The sequence below is a fragment of the Cyprinodon variegatus genome, unplaced genomic scaffold, assembly GCF_000732505.1.
Source record: "Cyprinodon variegatus isolate N-32 unplaced genomic scaffold, C_variegatus-1.0 Scaffold296, whole genome shotgun sequence".
In the NCBI taxonomy this organism is placed as follows: Eukaryota; Metazoa; Chordata; class Actinopteri; order Cyprinodontiformes; family Cyprinodontidae; genus Cyprinodon; species Cyprinodon variegatus.
The window spans coordinates 636782-652735 of NW_015150749.1; the positions used below are offsets into that span (position 1 = coordinate 636782).

General features: G+C 36.6%; 2 protein-coding genes across 9 annotated transcripts in view; both read left to right on the forward strand.

Annotated features, from left to right (window-relative positions):
• LOC107090471 (LIM and calponin homology domains-containing protein 1-like) overlaps window positions 1–1442 on the forward strand; it is a 41926-nt gene extending 40484 nt beyond the window's left edge. For all 7 annotated transcript variants that reach the window (XM_015383860.1, XM_015383864.1, XM_015383861.1 and 4 more), the window contains one exon: window positions 252–1442. In XM_015383860.1, coding sequence (XP_015239346.1) covers window positions 252–277 — 26 coding nt within the window. In that variant the 3' untranslated portion in view covers window positions 278–1442. The remainder of the gene's footprint in view (window positions 1–251) is intronic.
• Window positions 1443–3816: 2374 nt separating this feature from the next.
• The window catches only part of tmem192 (transmembrane protein 192), an 18541-nt gene continuing 6403 nt past the window's right edge, over window positions 3817–15954 (forward strand). Inside the window, exons 1-4 of one of the 2 annotated variants that reach the window (XM_015383835.1) lie at window positions 3817–3938; window positions 7375–7530; window positions 7631–7892; window positions 8138–8260. In XM_015383835.1, coding sequence (XP_015239321.1) covers window positions 3909–3938; window positions 7375–7530; window positions 7631–7892; window positions 8138–8260 — 571 coding nt within the window. In that variant the 5' untranslated portion in view covers window positions 3817–3908. The remainder of the gene's footprint in view (window positions 3939–7374; window positions 7531–7630; window positions 7893–8137; window positions 8261–15954) is intronic. The other variant, XM_015383836.1, reaches the window with a different exon arrangement.

Here is a 15954-nt window from a genome sequence, read left to right on the forward strand (position 1 = left end):
CTGGCACATATTTATTGATGGATGGATCCAAATAAATGATTGAATATCTTAATATAAGTCTGTATGAATCATTTGATACAATGCCAACAAACTGCCTCTAGTTTACAAAGTAATTATTCTTCTCTTGGGATCACGGTGTAAAAATGTTTAGTGAGAGCTAATTTGATTTCTTGTAGCCTCCCATTGCTGTTTTTCTAAAAGATTTCTGTAGACGACGCCACAAAGAGACCAAACTTTTGCTTTTCTTGCAGGCAGAGGTCAGCCCACTCCTCTATAAGACGGGAATAATTAAAAGGAACTACAACATTGGAGGCATTGATGGAATAAACAGCAGCTCTGTAACCACGAGTCTGGCTGTTTGGGAAAAGCCCTGGAATCTCTGGATTATTCTGTTTATAACATGAATTGCACAAAATCAACTGACTATTTGTTTTGTTATTGTTTTTTTTTTTTTTTTACTGGAACTGGACTGACGGTGTTGACAAAGTACTCTTGATGTACTTCTCAACTGCCCACATGTAATCACCTGTTTTTAATGTGAGTGGAATGGATGCAGACATGAAGAAACACAGCTTGTACATCCATGACTGAACTTTCCTTTGTCACACTGTAAACCCTTAAACTGGAATCTAAATGAAGGCCCTTTAACACCTTCCTATATGGATTGATCATGTGACTCCCATTTTTAAAATGTGATGCAAAGTGAGTTAGGTTGAATAACCTAAAGTAGCCTGACTATTCTTAAACCTTACTATAACTTTTAACATTATTTTCATCATTTTGGTTGTGTGTTTACAGTTCTGCATGAAGAAAACATAAGTTATTGTGTTGTTTGCTAAGGAGGGTGATACTCTAGTTTTATTTCAAAGTTTATGAACCTTATAAACTTTTGCAAACATGTCTTCATATTTCTTTTTACGAGAATGGGTCTGCATGTTATTAATTAATATATACTTAAAGTGTTTTCTGTTTTGATGTTTTAGCTTTTCGTTCTTCTCATACTGCTTTTGAATCAGTGCCTTATGTATGTAATGAATGCAACATTGAGGTGTTTTACGCTCAGTTTGACCTTTGGGTCAAGGCACAATGTGTGTTTGAGTGCGTGCATGTCTGAATGTAGTGTGCGATTAAATCAAACTATTTCATACCAGCAAATGTCTGATTAACACAAATTTTCCCCTCAGTAAACCACTCTATACCTACTAAGCCAGTAACATAAAGTTTATTGTTGTTAGATGACAAATCCAATTATCCTAAAGCCTCTCCTTCTTTGCCTCCATCACTATAGCGCTGCTTCCCTACTGATTCCTTCCTCTGTCTCAGCTTGGTGTAAACACCTCACAGCCATGTTACCCCTCTGAGGAACAGAGCTCTGATTGTCTTTTATAAAAACTGTATGTTTATCAATAAAACAATGGAATCGGATGCGGGTGTTTATTTCCATTCATTCATTGAATCCAAAGTGAATCAGCGATAAACTATTGGTTTCTAAGCCGCCTAACTGTGAAAGAATCAGTGGAGAGCTAAGTAATTGTGTTTGCTTAGCCTGACCTAATTTCCGTCTTAAGAAATCAACTTGATTTTCTATAGCAGAGGCTCGCTCCGGTGCTAAACTGTTAATGTGTACTAACTCTACGGAAGCCACAGAGTGTCCTAAATGTAACAGCACCAAAATAAACATCTGTGTTATATTGAATTATCTTAGCTGTCCAGCAGGAAGCTTGCAACCTCTTCGTCCATTTTTGAGCTCTGCCTCGTCATGAATTATCTCCATCTGGTAAAACCTACTCCAAGATTGACTCTTGTTTTTCTCTGTTACATTTTTGTTTTTCTTCCCTATTTCTGAGCAAAGAGTATTGTTGATCCTTCATTTAAAAAGTAAGAATTATCTATTATTGTATAATTTTTTTTATTATTTTACTCTCCACAAACAATTCATGTCCATATCCAGATGTGTAAGGCTAATAAGTTTGTCACCTTTTGACTACTTCGATCAAAGATGGCAACACAACATGGTGTTTTTCATTTGGTGCAGTGCCACCTATGTATTTATAAACAGTTCAGAAAAGTCTTACGTTTTTATGCTGTTGTGATTAGACTTTGGTGAAATATATATTTATGAAAGTAATACTAGAGTTTTCTTACTGAAAATAACTCAGACTAGAATCACTGGAGCCATATCCAGTAACTGACTTTTCTTCTTTCCAAAGGCATCTGACATTATTGTTATATATTTAACCCTGAAATTCTAGACTTACCTTCAAAAGGTTTTGTCTATGCATTAGTTTAGAACACCTAAGTATTTTTGCAGGGAGTACCAAGAGCACTATTACACAAACCCACATGCAGAGGAAGATGCAAACTCCACATACAAAAGGCTTAAGAGGATGTTTGAAAGATCCACCTCTTTTCCAAATGTTTTTTTTTTAACTCGTGAGGAGTTATTTCAAAAGGTTTTGAACCCTGTATTGGTTCTGCTTTTCTGCTTTTCTTCACTGAACTACGTGATTAGTTCCCCGTTGTCTAGAACTGGTTCCCTTTTCAGGCCATCTGCTTTTTTTTTTTGTATTTCTGTAAAGCATTTGTTATACCGTATATATATGTTGTATCAGAAGCACAAAAAAATATTGTTTTTATCATAGAGAAAATAATACAACTACCCATTTGTGAAAGGTCAAACCAGGGATCTGCGACACGTGGAAAATACACCTAAGCCAATTATTATTCATGCTAACCCAACATTTCTCTTCTGACTGGAATAAATATATTTTGGACTGACTCAACAATAGTCAAGACTTGAATGTGGGCCAAGGGTTAAAGATTAGGGTGATGGAAAAAAGGCTTTCCAACCTCAAAGGCTATGAGCTTCTTAGTGATGGTAACTTTGTTATTATTACTTTTTTAATCCTTGACCACATGAGAAAAAATGAAGAAATATTTGCTTGCTCTGTTAGAAAAACCGGATGAAAAAAGAAGCAGATGTACAGACGGCGTGCTAATTCCTCTGGAATGGGGGCACAGAGGTTTGCTTAGATATGCAAAATAGTTATACAAAGCACTGAGAAAACAATCAGGTTGCAAAGGAGATTACTGGTTTATGCTTATTACAAGCATATCCACTTGCATCATAACAGCAAAGGATGACAACAACAACAATCCACTAATGCATCTAGCCCAGGAGTCAGACTCCAACAGAGGTCTGATCTCCCACAAAACATTAGGCTGAAAGAAATAATGACCTGCTTTACAGTTTTAGATAGAGGTACAACAAATGCAGCATCATTTTTTAATGGAATGATTGCATAATTATTTTTTCATAGAAGAAAAGCTTTTCATAATTTTATTTCTTTTTGCAAGGGTTTAAAATTGTTCTTACTTTAAACTAAAAATAAAGGAATGCAACTATAGAAATATATTTATATATTTAACTTTTATTGAAAATTATAATTTGCCATTTTCAACGGGTCATGTAACATTTGCGGCTCTAGAATACTTTTATTAATTCGAACTGCAGGGATATGGCTCTTCTTCAAAACAGGGGTAGGATTTAATACGTTTTATTACTCCTTCCTACTCCTTTTCGAACATGATGGTATGTACATACGTTTTTTCTTTTTCTTCTTTTTTGTTTTGTTTTGTTATGACTTTATTAATTTACTAATATTTGCTTTTTATTAAGTGTTCGAAATAAATGATCAATCAATAAATCAATCAATGGTAAAATATCTATAAAGATCCCTGCTAACCTCCAGGTCATTAAAACCGAAAGTATGCTAGGAACCAATGTTTCTGTTTCTGTGGAGGTCGAAACATAAAAAATGTGGCACCTCGGAAGTATGTTCCTGTTGTTTTTACAGATGTGACCTGCTAATGTTTTTCTTTGTTTTGTATGCTAACAATCTAAGCTCATGGCGTCAACTGGACCATCTCTTTATTCAGTGAGTAGCTTTTCTCTTAGCGGTGTCTGGTTGACATGTCGGTGGGTTAATAAAGCCAGATAGCTTGGAGCTGGTCAGCTAGCTGGAGACGTCAGGGCGCTTCTCTGTTGTTTAGAGGCGGTGTTAGCTTATGTTTACTATTTATTCCAGGGCAATAAAATATAAATGACGAATCCAATAAGTATTAAAACTAGTGATGGGTTTATGAGACATCTTGAAGCGTTTCGACATATTGCTTAACTGTATTTATACTGCGTTGATACTGTCTCACAGAATACTGACACCTGCTGGACATTTAAAGACACTAGAGGCAGCTTAATTGAATTGATTTGATGGCTTCGTACAATGATATTGTAGATTATATTATTTCATATCTGTGTTTAGATTGAAAATATCTTTGATATTTTAAGATGCAGCCTATTAATGATGTTAACATATATCATAGCGTGACAATTTAGGCGAAATGTGAATTAGGATGCTTGTGGACTAGGGTTTTAAATAATAACTTAAAAACAATAAGTGCAGTAGAAACAGTAAATAAACTAAGAGTCAGTTTGAAATTAACTTTAATTTAGATAAGTTGAGTGATAACTGTACAGAAGAGGATTAGGACCACTGAAAAAATAAAAAAGTTAACTGATTTTTAAATATTATTTCAGTTTAATATGGGGGAAAAAAGTCAGAATTCTGACTTTAATCTCAGAATTCTGAGAGAATATCTGAATTCTGACTGAAATCTGACAGCTAACAAACCTGTTTGCATCAAACTGTAGCCATGTCTGTTTTAGAGATTAGCTCTCTTGTTTTAATCACCTTTTTGCTCTTCCATTATTGAAACAGCATCACCTGGGACCCCTCGGGCACATAAAAAGTTCCCTAATATCATCATTTTTTACCAATATGTTACTGGCCCTCTCAAACAACTCACATCTTTGTCAGTGAAGCTGAGTGCTCCCACATCTCTTCCTTCATGGTGCCCATCTACATTAAAATCCAAAATTCTGATGAAAAAAGTCAGAATTCTGAGATTTAAAGTCAAAATTCTAAGATTTAAAGTCAAAATTCTGAGATTTAAGTCTGAATTTAGAGATTTAAAGTCTGAATTCTGAGATTTAAAGTCTGAATTCAGAGATTTATAGTCTAAATTCTGAGATTTATAGTCTAAATTCTGAGATTTAAAGTCTAAATTCTGAGATTTAAAGTCTAAAGTCTGAGATTTAAAGTCTAAATTCTGAGATTAAAGTAAGAATTCTGAGGAAAAAAGTCGGAATTCTGACTTTTTTCTCGTATTATACGGAAATAAAATAGAAAAATCTTAACTTTTTTTTGTTTTTTCAGTGGTCCTAATCCTCTTCCGTATAACTGAGAGGAAAAGTATGACACAGCGAGAATATTAAAATGAAAACGCAACGGCTGAAACGTTCGTATTCCTTTTAGGCTGCTACAAAATTCTTGATATTTAATGATAGACCCAAAAAGATTACTTTTTAAAAAAAAAATTTATTTTAGCAGATGCATCATGTTGACAGATACGTTTTTTAAACACAGTTTAGTGTAAGTCAGTAAAAACAACTCCTGTATCGGTCACATGACTGTCTTCAACAACACGCAAACAGATACAGTGTTTTGCTCTACGTGTTCGACGCACAAACCCTGCTAACACTAACCCACCGACGCATCGGTGTTGCTGGAGCCATCATTTCTAAAACAAATTTCAAGTGATAATGTGGAGGAATTCACAAAACAAAGCAGGCTTTTCGTTTCAGTTGAACCAGTAATTAAACTTAAACTCTCAGTTTGTCTAAGAGCAGTCTAGTTAGATACAGAGTGGTTTATTAGTACCTATTACCGTAATAGTTTTGGTCTTCAGCTAAAGAAAAATGCTAACCTTAGTTTCTAAATAAAAGTTTTTTTCTATGACCTGTCATCCAAGCAAGGTGCTAATAATCAAAAATGTCCACCTTCTTAAAAGTATGCCTAAGTGTTTGGACTAGAGCTAAAACAATAAATCAGATTAATCGATTATTGAAATAATCATCAACTAATTTAGTAATAATTTAATCGTATAACTGGAGGATAGAGACTAAATTATGCTGTTAGCTGACAGAGCAACCCATTTAGAGCAGTAATTATATCAAAATTGTAAAAAATATAAATATTTTGTATTTAAGATCAGAAAAAAAATGTTTTCATCTGTCAGTATGCTCTATCCAGAACTCAAGTGGAATAGATTTATTTTCACCTGGTTTAATTTTGTATAAAATCTTTTTAAGGAACCTTTTACTATCATATTAATAATCGATTAATTGGAAAATAATCACCCGATTTGCAAAAATAGTTGTTAGTTGGAGCCCTAGTATAGACTTACTGCAAATAAGTTGATTTGGTTAAAAAAAGTGAATGCCAAGCTGACTTTGGTAATTACTGACACAAATATTGAGAGGACCGCTTATTTATTACAGTTATTGACATCCCACACAAGAAACACATTAGTTGAAAGATCTGTGGAAGGAATAAAAGTTTATTGCTAGTGATAGCTACAGCTTTATAATTATTTTATGACGAATCCCCCACCCGAATCTGGGTGTATAGTTGGTGTGCAGGTGTCATTAAACAAGATCCAACAGCTGAAGCTGGTTTTATTCCTTGTAATAAAAGCCCCGTTTGATATTTTAGGTATAAGTCTGTAGTGAGCCATAATCTTTTGTGGTGAAAATCAAAGAAGTGCAGAATGAGACGTTTCCATTTATCTGCTGTGATTACCATGATATCACTGACTGTGCTTGATTGGCTAATTATCACACCTTATCTAAAGGTGTCAGGGGGAAGGTTAAATACACGAGAACCAACATTCAGACAAACTAAAAATAGTATAAAACCGTATATTACAAACTAAATAGATCTGCCATTCATTTCTGTTTCTGAAAATGATTTAAATTAATCTTATATTATGTTTAGATTTTTCTTTTTATCCGAATTTCAGAAGTAGGGTTGAACAATACCAGGAAAAATAATAATTATATCAATAAACTCAGTTTTTGTCGATTTTCTGTTTTTCCCAACTTCATCGCAATATCCCTCCACCTTTTATGAGACTACACATTGATATTAAAATAAAGATTTCCACTCAATAGTTGGTGAAACTTATCATCAGTCAGTTGATTTATCGATCTAATCAAAGTTGTAGTAATGATTATTTTCTATTGAATAAGGATGAACACAAATGCTTATAAAACAGCACGTTATCTTATCAAAACATACATATATCAATGTTACTAACCTAGCTAGAAAGTCCTCTGCTCCAGCACCAACAACACTGATAGTAAAATTACAAAATTGTTCTTTCTTTTGCTTTTTTAGCAAGATAAACAAACAAAGACATGAGGAAGAACTCAGTTATTGCCTCATAGGTCCTATGATTGAATCTTCCTCTCAGCAGGCTGGTCAGTCAACAGACCTGACACGGAGCACAGAGGAGGACTCGTTGGTGGACGGACCGTTGATCTCTGCTGATGTCCTCCAGTCAGCCATTAGGAGGGAGTTTCAATCTGTACCAACAACCTGTTCTTCTGGAGTCCTGTCTTTAATGCATGTATGTAATGTACTGTTATTAGTATTTCTTTTTCACCTTGATTATATAACACTGTTTCACTAAACCCCTCTTTTTTGTTTTCCTGTTGTCTTCCTCCAAGGTTCTGTATGTGGTGTTGTCATTATGTGTGGGTATAATGTGCGTGTTAAAATTTGGCAAAGAGGAGGTGTGCTTGCATATTTTGGGCAGCGTGAAAGGCGACTGCGCCATCGTGTTTGGAAAGGTGTTTTTGTGGGCGCTGACGCTGCTGCACAGCCTCTGGATGCAGCATCACCACAGCCGCGCCCGCAGCCGAGGGTACCTGAGGTTTTACAGACAGACGCGGAGGCTCCAGCAGCTGCCGCTCATCACACACTCCACTGGTGGGCCCGCACGCTGCTCTCTGTCTCACTCAACTCATATTGTCAGCCTTAAACATCACTGTATTTTTATCAGGATGCAAAAGTAGGACATAATTGTGAAGTGGAATAGAAATATATAAAAAATAATTTTAAGTGTTTTGATTTTTGCAAATCAAAAATTGTACAAGGTGCATAAATGTATTTTTCTGTAGAGGTCCATGTTCTCCACAAGTTGGCAGTAAAGTGCTTGTTTTTCTCTGTATCAGGTAATGTTTTCCTGCTGCTGCTTCTGGCTCTGAAGTTACCACTGATTATACACACCTCTTTGCTGCTGAGCATTCTGGGAGTTGAGGTTTTGGTCGCAGTCCCCTGCCTCCTTTACTACACAGGTAAACTAATCACTTAAATGATGCTGAATAAAGATCAGATCAATCTGATGTAAAGACTAAAGCTCGCCACATTTACAAGAAAGAAAAGTTTAAAGAAAGCAACTTATTGGGACGTTGGAACATTACCAGAAAAAATATATTTTTAACTTACAGTAAAAAGAAGTTTGAACCGATTACAGATTTAGATTTCAGTCATTTATTCCTATCATGGGTAAAGCTGGAAAAAAATGTTTTATCCTAGAGTTGCACTTTCAATAATTAATTAATTAATTTAATCAGGGAGTGCTTTGTTCTCTTTGTTTGCATGTGTGTTCCTCCAGTATGTACCCAAATAGTGTGATTTCTTCTTTCATTTAAGCAAACTACTTAATACTTTGCCAAAGCATTGGTTTATTTTTCTAGGTAGTTGAGTATTTCTGATCATTTCTCCAGATAAAATAGTCAAAAATACTTTATAAGGTCAGAGGTAGGAGGAATTTCTTTATGGCAGACTTTCTATAAATGAAATAAAATTACTTTACATCCATCAGGGCATCGGTTAGCTGTAGACTGTTCCTAATGATTAATGGATAATAAGCAGTTCTGTTTGGGCTGCTGTTTTTAGTACTTTGAAAAGAATATTATAAATGAGTTGTCTTAATATGAAGCGTTTGGAATTAAATAACACTTTGTGAGCTCAGTCAGAATTAAAGTGCATTCTGAACCAGAGTGGTGTTTTATGCATAGATGCTTTATTCTGAATGAAGCCTGGTGGAAGCAAACACACTCCATCATCAGATTATGTGATAAAACTGCCATATTTTGATCCATTGATCAAGGAGATTGATGGTGTGGATTTTTTTCTTTTTTGTACCTAAAAAGATCAATTCCCAAATGAACAACACAGCAAAGGGGTCTAAAATGAGCACCCCCCTTTACAGAGACACACCTTACGGGTTACATTAGACCCAAACTAACACACTTCCCCCACTCTCTGTCTCAGCATGTTTGCATCACAATGCTCGCCCTGCCCTTTCTAAGACTCGACAGCATGACAATCAGCCATTCAGGTCCCCGTCCATCCTTTGCTGATCTGCTGATTCTTTGCTTCCAGCACAATCACCCAGTAAACTTTTCAGGATTATACCCACAGACCCCTCTGTAGCAAATTGGTTATATTTAGTTACTTTATACAAAACGACCCTGAGGTTTGGTTGAAATTGACGAAAGTAACGTATATGAAAAGAATCCTCCTTTTGTTAAGTTAAAAAAAAAAAATATGCATGCTTTTTATTTCCTTTATGCTAAGAAAAGTGACATGGGTGTGTTGTGTCTAAACTAAGTGAAAAAGCAATCTTTTATTTTTGCTTTCTGGAATTTACTTCTCAAGCAGGTCTGAACAGCTTGTTAATTTAATTTTCTGATAGCACAGAATTAAAGCAAACATTAAAAAATATTTTTATTTTTTTCCCCCTGGTTTTAAAGCTTCTGTAAAGGGGACCTTTGTCTTTAAGCCTTCTAGCAGACGACATTTTGCCTTTTTGGCTTTTGGATTACCAACTCAAATAAAAGACATGGAGCCCACCCAGCCTACAAGCCCAGTGTGCTCCTGGCACCACCCACCATTCATACAGGCTCCTGTCACATTTAAAAGAGAAAAGGCAGAATGCAGTATCAGGCATCAGCATATTTAATTAGTTTTCTCAATAAAAAAAAAAAAATGATGCTGCAATCTGAGTTAAAGTTCAAACCTGCAGGAAGCTGAGACTGAGCTGAAGCAGCACAATGAAAGAGGAGAAACAGAAATTAAAGTTTGTTTACCATCTGGGCTTAAGCTGTCACCGTTTGTTCATCGTTTTTGCTCTTTTGTAATTTTTAGCTCATTATTTGTTCATCATTACTCAAAACATTTTTTAGACAATTTAGAGGGATGATGTACATAGTTTGTTGTTTATCAATTTCAATCCTATTTGATATTCTCTCTGATAGAAACATGGCTAGTTATTAAATCATGAATGTACAAAGCAGCTCAAACTATGGCATAAACATGAGTGAAGTTGTAATACTAGAGCAGTCAAAGAAAGTCTGAAATGACTGACTTCAAGGAATTGATGACACTAAATTGACCCAATATATAAATAGGTTTAACACCTCTGAGCTACTGGAGAAAAGTTAGATTTAGATTTGGCCCATTCTAACATCTGAACTGGTAGATCCAAATCATTGCTGTGTGTTCTTAGCTCTATTTTTGCCGTGGTTCTGCCACCTCAGCCCTAACCTGTTTGCAGCCGCTTTCCTCCAATGTTAACCTAAGTTTACTCCTGTTTGTCTTTCCATTTACCTGTACTCCCACCATGTTCCCACTGTCCCCACACACCCAGCTTGGTCCCACTCTCCTCCACTCAGAACCGGGTGCTTCTCCACCGACGGTTGGACTTATGGCTTAAAGCTCCACCTCTATCAATATTGACCTGATATGACATCAGCACCAATCATACATTCTCTTATTACTTATTTTATAATGTGGAACATTTGAAAGACAGAGAGGAAAAGTTTAGATGGGGTTTCCGCAGGTCATTAAAATGTGATTTTAGTGGCATTTAAAATGCTTTATTAAATAAAAAGTTTATAAAAACAATATCTTATTCTAATACAGACACTTATTTAACTGGTTCGGCTTGTTTGTGCATAACCCCTTACAGTTAATCGTAAAGCCGTATGTTGGGAAAACAAGCTGGAGGCGGAGAAAAAGCTAGAGAATGGCAGACATTCCAAGTCTCCAATGTGAGGATCATGGGTACTTGTTTAAGGCATTACATTTATTTCTAAGAGCATTAAAAGAGCATTAAAAAGCATTAAATTAGAGTTACTCATTCCTGAATAAACCCCATTTATCTTTAATCAATGGGTGACAAGCATATATTTTAAGCAGAAGTGGGATGTTTCTATCAGCATGCTAATATCAAAGATTTTATTCCAATCCTTGTTTTTTGACTGATTTTAGAATCAAGTCATGACATCTCTAATCTTAACAGCTTATTTTCTTTGCGATCACCTGACTTAGATTGTTGTTGAATACATTTCGCCCTGCCAGTAGTTACTGTTAATAATTAATCAGCCCTAAGCCTAGTTTTATTTATAGCAAACAGCTGCTGCGTAATTTGCTGGTTTATCCCGACAGCCGGGTTCTAATTGAACAGAGATGTATGAGATGTTTAAAGCTGCAGTTTTTTCTTGTTAACCCAAACTTCTTCCTGGATCTCCAAAGTTCTTCCTCTAATTACTCTGCCGTGTTCCTTCGCTGCATTCGTACAAAGATTTAAACTACTGTACATGAAGCTGTTTGTAATGCATCATTAATTTAATGTTGAGCTGCTGAAGAAAATAATTTTTCTCAGGCTTTACAGTTTCACCCTCTACCGAATGTTTATTTGTTATATAAGAAAAAAGTACAACATTGTGCATGTGACATGAAAAAGTTTTTTTTTTTAAATGTACAGTTTGGAAAGTTTGTTACAGCATTAGAACAATATAAAATAAAGCTGGATTTATGTCAAAGCTAGCCCTGCAACTAATGATTATTTTGCAAATTGATTAATCTGTTCTATTATTTTTATAATTAAACGATTAATAATTGGATAGAAAAAGGTTTCTTGAAGAAGATATCTTACGAAATTAAACCAGGCAAAACTAAAATTGTTCCACTTGAGGAGTTCTGAATAGAACAAAACGAACAAAAAGAACAAAAGCAAAGTGTTTATATATATATATTTTTTTTTTGACAATCTTGGTATAATTGCTGCTCTAAATGGGCTGCTCTGTCAGCTAAAGGAATGTTTTACAGCATCTTTACTCCAGTTAACAATTAATCGATTACTGAATCAGTTGAGAATTATTTCAATAATCGATTAATTACGATTAATCAGATTAATTGTTTCAGCTCCAGTCGGAGCCAGCCACGATGGTTCGCTATAGCTTACCTTTTACCTTTTCTTTTGGGTTTGTGAGGGGAAACTGCTGCTAAAGATGCCGGATCAGAGGATGTTGGTATCGAAGAGTTTGCATTGAAAGGAAATCCATATTAAAGCTTTGTTTGGTCACTAAAGGGCACAGATTGCAGGTGGAGATACCAGCCGGCCGCGGAGGGAAGATAAGAGACCATAGGATTTAATGTAGCCAAAGGGTAACTGTCTGTAGCAGAGAGGCTCATGCATTGTCCTTGTGATAACAGTGCAGCTGATCTAGATTGTATGAGCATGAGGGTTGGAAGGCAGGGCGTTTGTTTTCCGCAGTCGCATTCCAGGCTGGATCAGCGCAGCCGAGCATGATGCAACACTTGGCGGGGACTTACTCCAACATCAGAATATGAAGAGCTGAGGTGACATCAGCAAATGATTTTCGGCTGAAACACAGAGGGAGATGTGATGCCTGCAGCAATGAGGTCCATACAGGAAGGCCTCGTTCAGCTTCTCTTTGAAGTGCATACTGATTGTTTTTGTGTTTGAGCTTTTCTGTATGTTTCTGCCTCTCTCATTTTAACATGAATGCACCGTTCTCTACAGAGCACATCAAAGCCATACCCTGGCCTTCAAAGGGCTCCGCTTAGAATACATCTCTCTGTTTTGCCAGACCTAAAGTTAGTGTAAGCCCTGCAGGGCACAGGGCACACACAAAGACACTGGTTCCTACAGCCCAGTACTGCAGTACAGCCCTGCCATCTTCCTCCTTTGCTTCCTAGGAGAAAGACGGTCTTCTATTATTGTTTTCAAACCTCAGTCTTCGTTCTGTTTTTTTTCTTTTCTAATTTTGTGTCCATTTGTTGTGCTTGACCATGACAGCATGTTGTACAGAGAGTGTTTGAGGACATTGGGCAAACTGAAAACTAGCTAAGAGTTATCAGGTCTGTATAATGTACGGGAGCTGTTAAGGCCAAAATCTGCTGATTGCATCTGATCCTTCATGATGCGATAATATTTTTTTTCCGACACACTTCCTGTGTAGAGAGTTCCTGTATGCGGAATTCCACCAGCATATAAAAGCCAGGCATTAATTGTAAACCTGCATTTGCTGCTACTATGAACTTAAAGCTAATATATTTTCCTTGAATTGGATGTTTTTCTTCTTTCATTATGGCCTTCCTCTCATGTTGTGCTGTAGCTTTGAGCAAAATAAACTATCCTGGTGGGAACTATGCAAACACAGGAGCAGAAAATAGCCCCGTTTACACTACCATTTTGAAACTTTTCCAAGATCTGTCCGATCATGGTAACAGAGATAACGTTTTGAGTGTAAATTGCATGCCAAACTGAACCGGACTGTGCCAGACACAACCGAACTTCGCTAAATTGGTACAAGTTCATCAGTAGGGCTCAGTGCGTTTCAGTTCTGGTTCGGTTCTCAGATAACAAAGAGCACATGAGCAGACTGCGTTATCTCTTTACAGTCAGCCTCCGTAATCACGACATTTCAGACATTCCTAAAAGTACTAGATTTACTGCCACACGATTTCCAGTGATGATTCTGCTTAGCAGTGTGATGAACCTCAATGTCTGTCATTGTTTCCCGTGTCTGTAAGCCCTGATTAGACTATCGTTTGTCATATCCACTTCCCAAAAGCTGCCTTCTTTGCCTGACTCTCCACAAACAACGAATTATCACAATTATAACCAAACTTCCTGAATGTTAGCGCCGCCATGTTGATTTGCTTGGTTCCCTCTAGAGGGCAGTAGTACCATAGATCATCACTAGGAGGCGAGGAGCCGTACTAGCGTAATGTGTAAATGGTCACAAGTAACTGAGCTTGGCATGGTTAACCGATCTAAGCACGGTCCGAACTCCACAAGGATCGCTTTCAGACCGTAATGGAAGTGGGGCTAATTTCAGAAGGTCCGCCTGGCCCCATTCGCCTCTGCCAGATGTAATACCAACAGATTTCCGTCAAATGTAAGGCAAGTGAAATCCTTTTTGTCCTGAGCTTAAATTAGCCTGGTGAAAATGGAGAATCAAAATTTGATAATGGATCAGTCTTATTGATTTTATGTCCAATTAAAAACTCGTAGAGGTAGACTTCTGCATATAGAGTTTGAAGTTTGATTTCAGCTTTTTAAACTAGTTAATGGCGCAGTCACATTGCAACTATTAACTAGGCAGAATAAAAAATGATTTGCTGTAATTCAGACCGAGCATCAAAAGGTTAGGAAGGGAGAGACTTATGGAGGCTTTTACCGTGGTGTGGATGTTGGGGGCAGATGGACAGTTCTGATGTTCAAATCGGGTTTCAGATGATATAGAAGCAATAGTAGATGAAAAAGCCACTCGTTACTGACTTGGTACATAGAAATACTGTCTCTGAATTAGGGCTGTCTCGATCTGATATTAATAACGGATATTATTCCAATATTCGCCAAAAAAATATCAGGTTTTATTAGCCTGCATCTAAAATCATGCTGATAGAAACACTCTGCTACTGTTAAGCGTTTCTGTAACTCATTGTTTAATTTTACTTGGCTTAGTTTTTTTAATGCCTTTTCTTTTTTGACTTTCAGTCCCTATTTTAGTAATATTACTTGATCAGCCTTTTCTAACATTCTCCAGTATAAAAAAGTAAGAGTCGTGCTGATATCGTATCGGGTCAATATGGGTATCGTATTGGAAATCAAAAGGTTGCATCGGGACATCTCCACTCTGGATTAGTGATGGGCTAATTAGTGATTTATCGTGTCGTCATCTAATACATTTCTAGTGCTGATAAAGACTTTTATTTATTATCTAAACAAAAAAATTTAATTACTGATGTAAAAAACTAAAAGAAATGGGTTAATTGGTAATGTTTATTTTCAATATTTTTCTTCTTTCAGTTTTATCCATTGGGGCATTGGCATATTTAAAGAATATGATAAAATGTGTTAACAGCTGGATGTTTTGTAATATAAATCACACTTATTAATGTAAGTTTTGTCCTGAAGAATCCTATTTAAAATTATTATATTTTTTTATTGTGGGCATTGCTGTAGCATGGATTTATCGCTGTAGTTCCCTAAGATTGATTTCAAAGAATTTGTTGTGTTTTTATCACCAATTTTATCGTTATCTTGATAGTAACATAAAATATCGTGATAAGGTTTTAAGGCCGTATCGCTCAGGCCTACCCTGTACATTGTGTCAAACAATGTACAGGGAAGTAGATGGGCTACAGCAGCTGAAGACCATCCTCTGTCATAAGCCTTAAACTTGATCACTGCTAATCAATTAGCTCTCCTCTCCGTTCATTTATCAGAGGGCCTCCATAATGCTTTGCTGATTTTCATCGATCGCCCTCCATCAGCATTGGAGATCATCTCCAGTGTCTCTTTTTTTAACCTGTTTATGCCAAATGTCTGTCCTTCTAAACACCCACCCACCCCCGCCCGCCCCTGACCACTGAATTTATTGCAGTCAGCACATCGTGTGTGGCGCCATTAGCTGTTAGCACCTCTGCAGCATCACTGTTATCACCTGGAAATGTGCACTTCCAGGTGGGTGATTAAAGCTGCTCAACTGAGAGCCGACTAGGTCTGATCCCTGTCTGTCCAACCATGTGAGAGTCTCTAGCAGGAATGTGTGAAATGTGCCACGTCTTCCACTCCGCCTCCCGCCTCCGTCCACATAGCCGTCTGTCACTCTGTGCGTTCTTTGTAAGGTTAGCTGACGCACATTAGGCCATGTTTGTATCATAG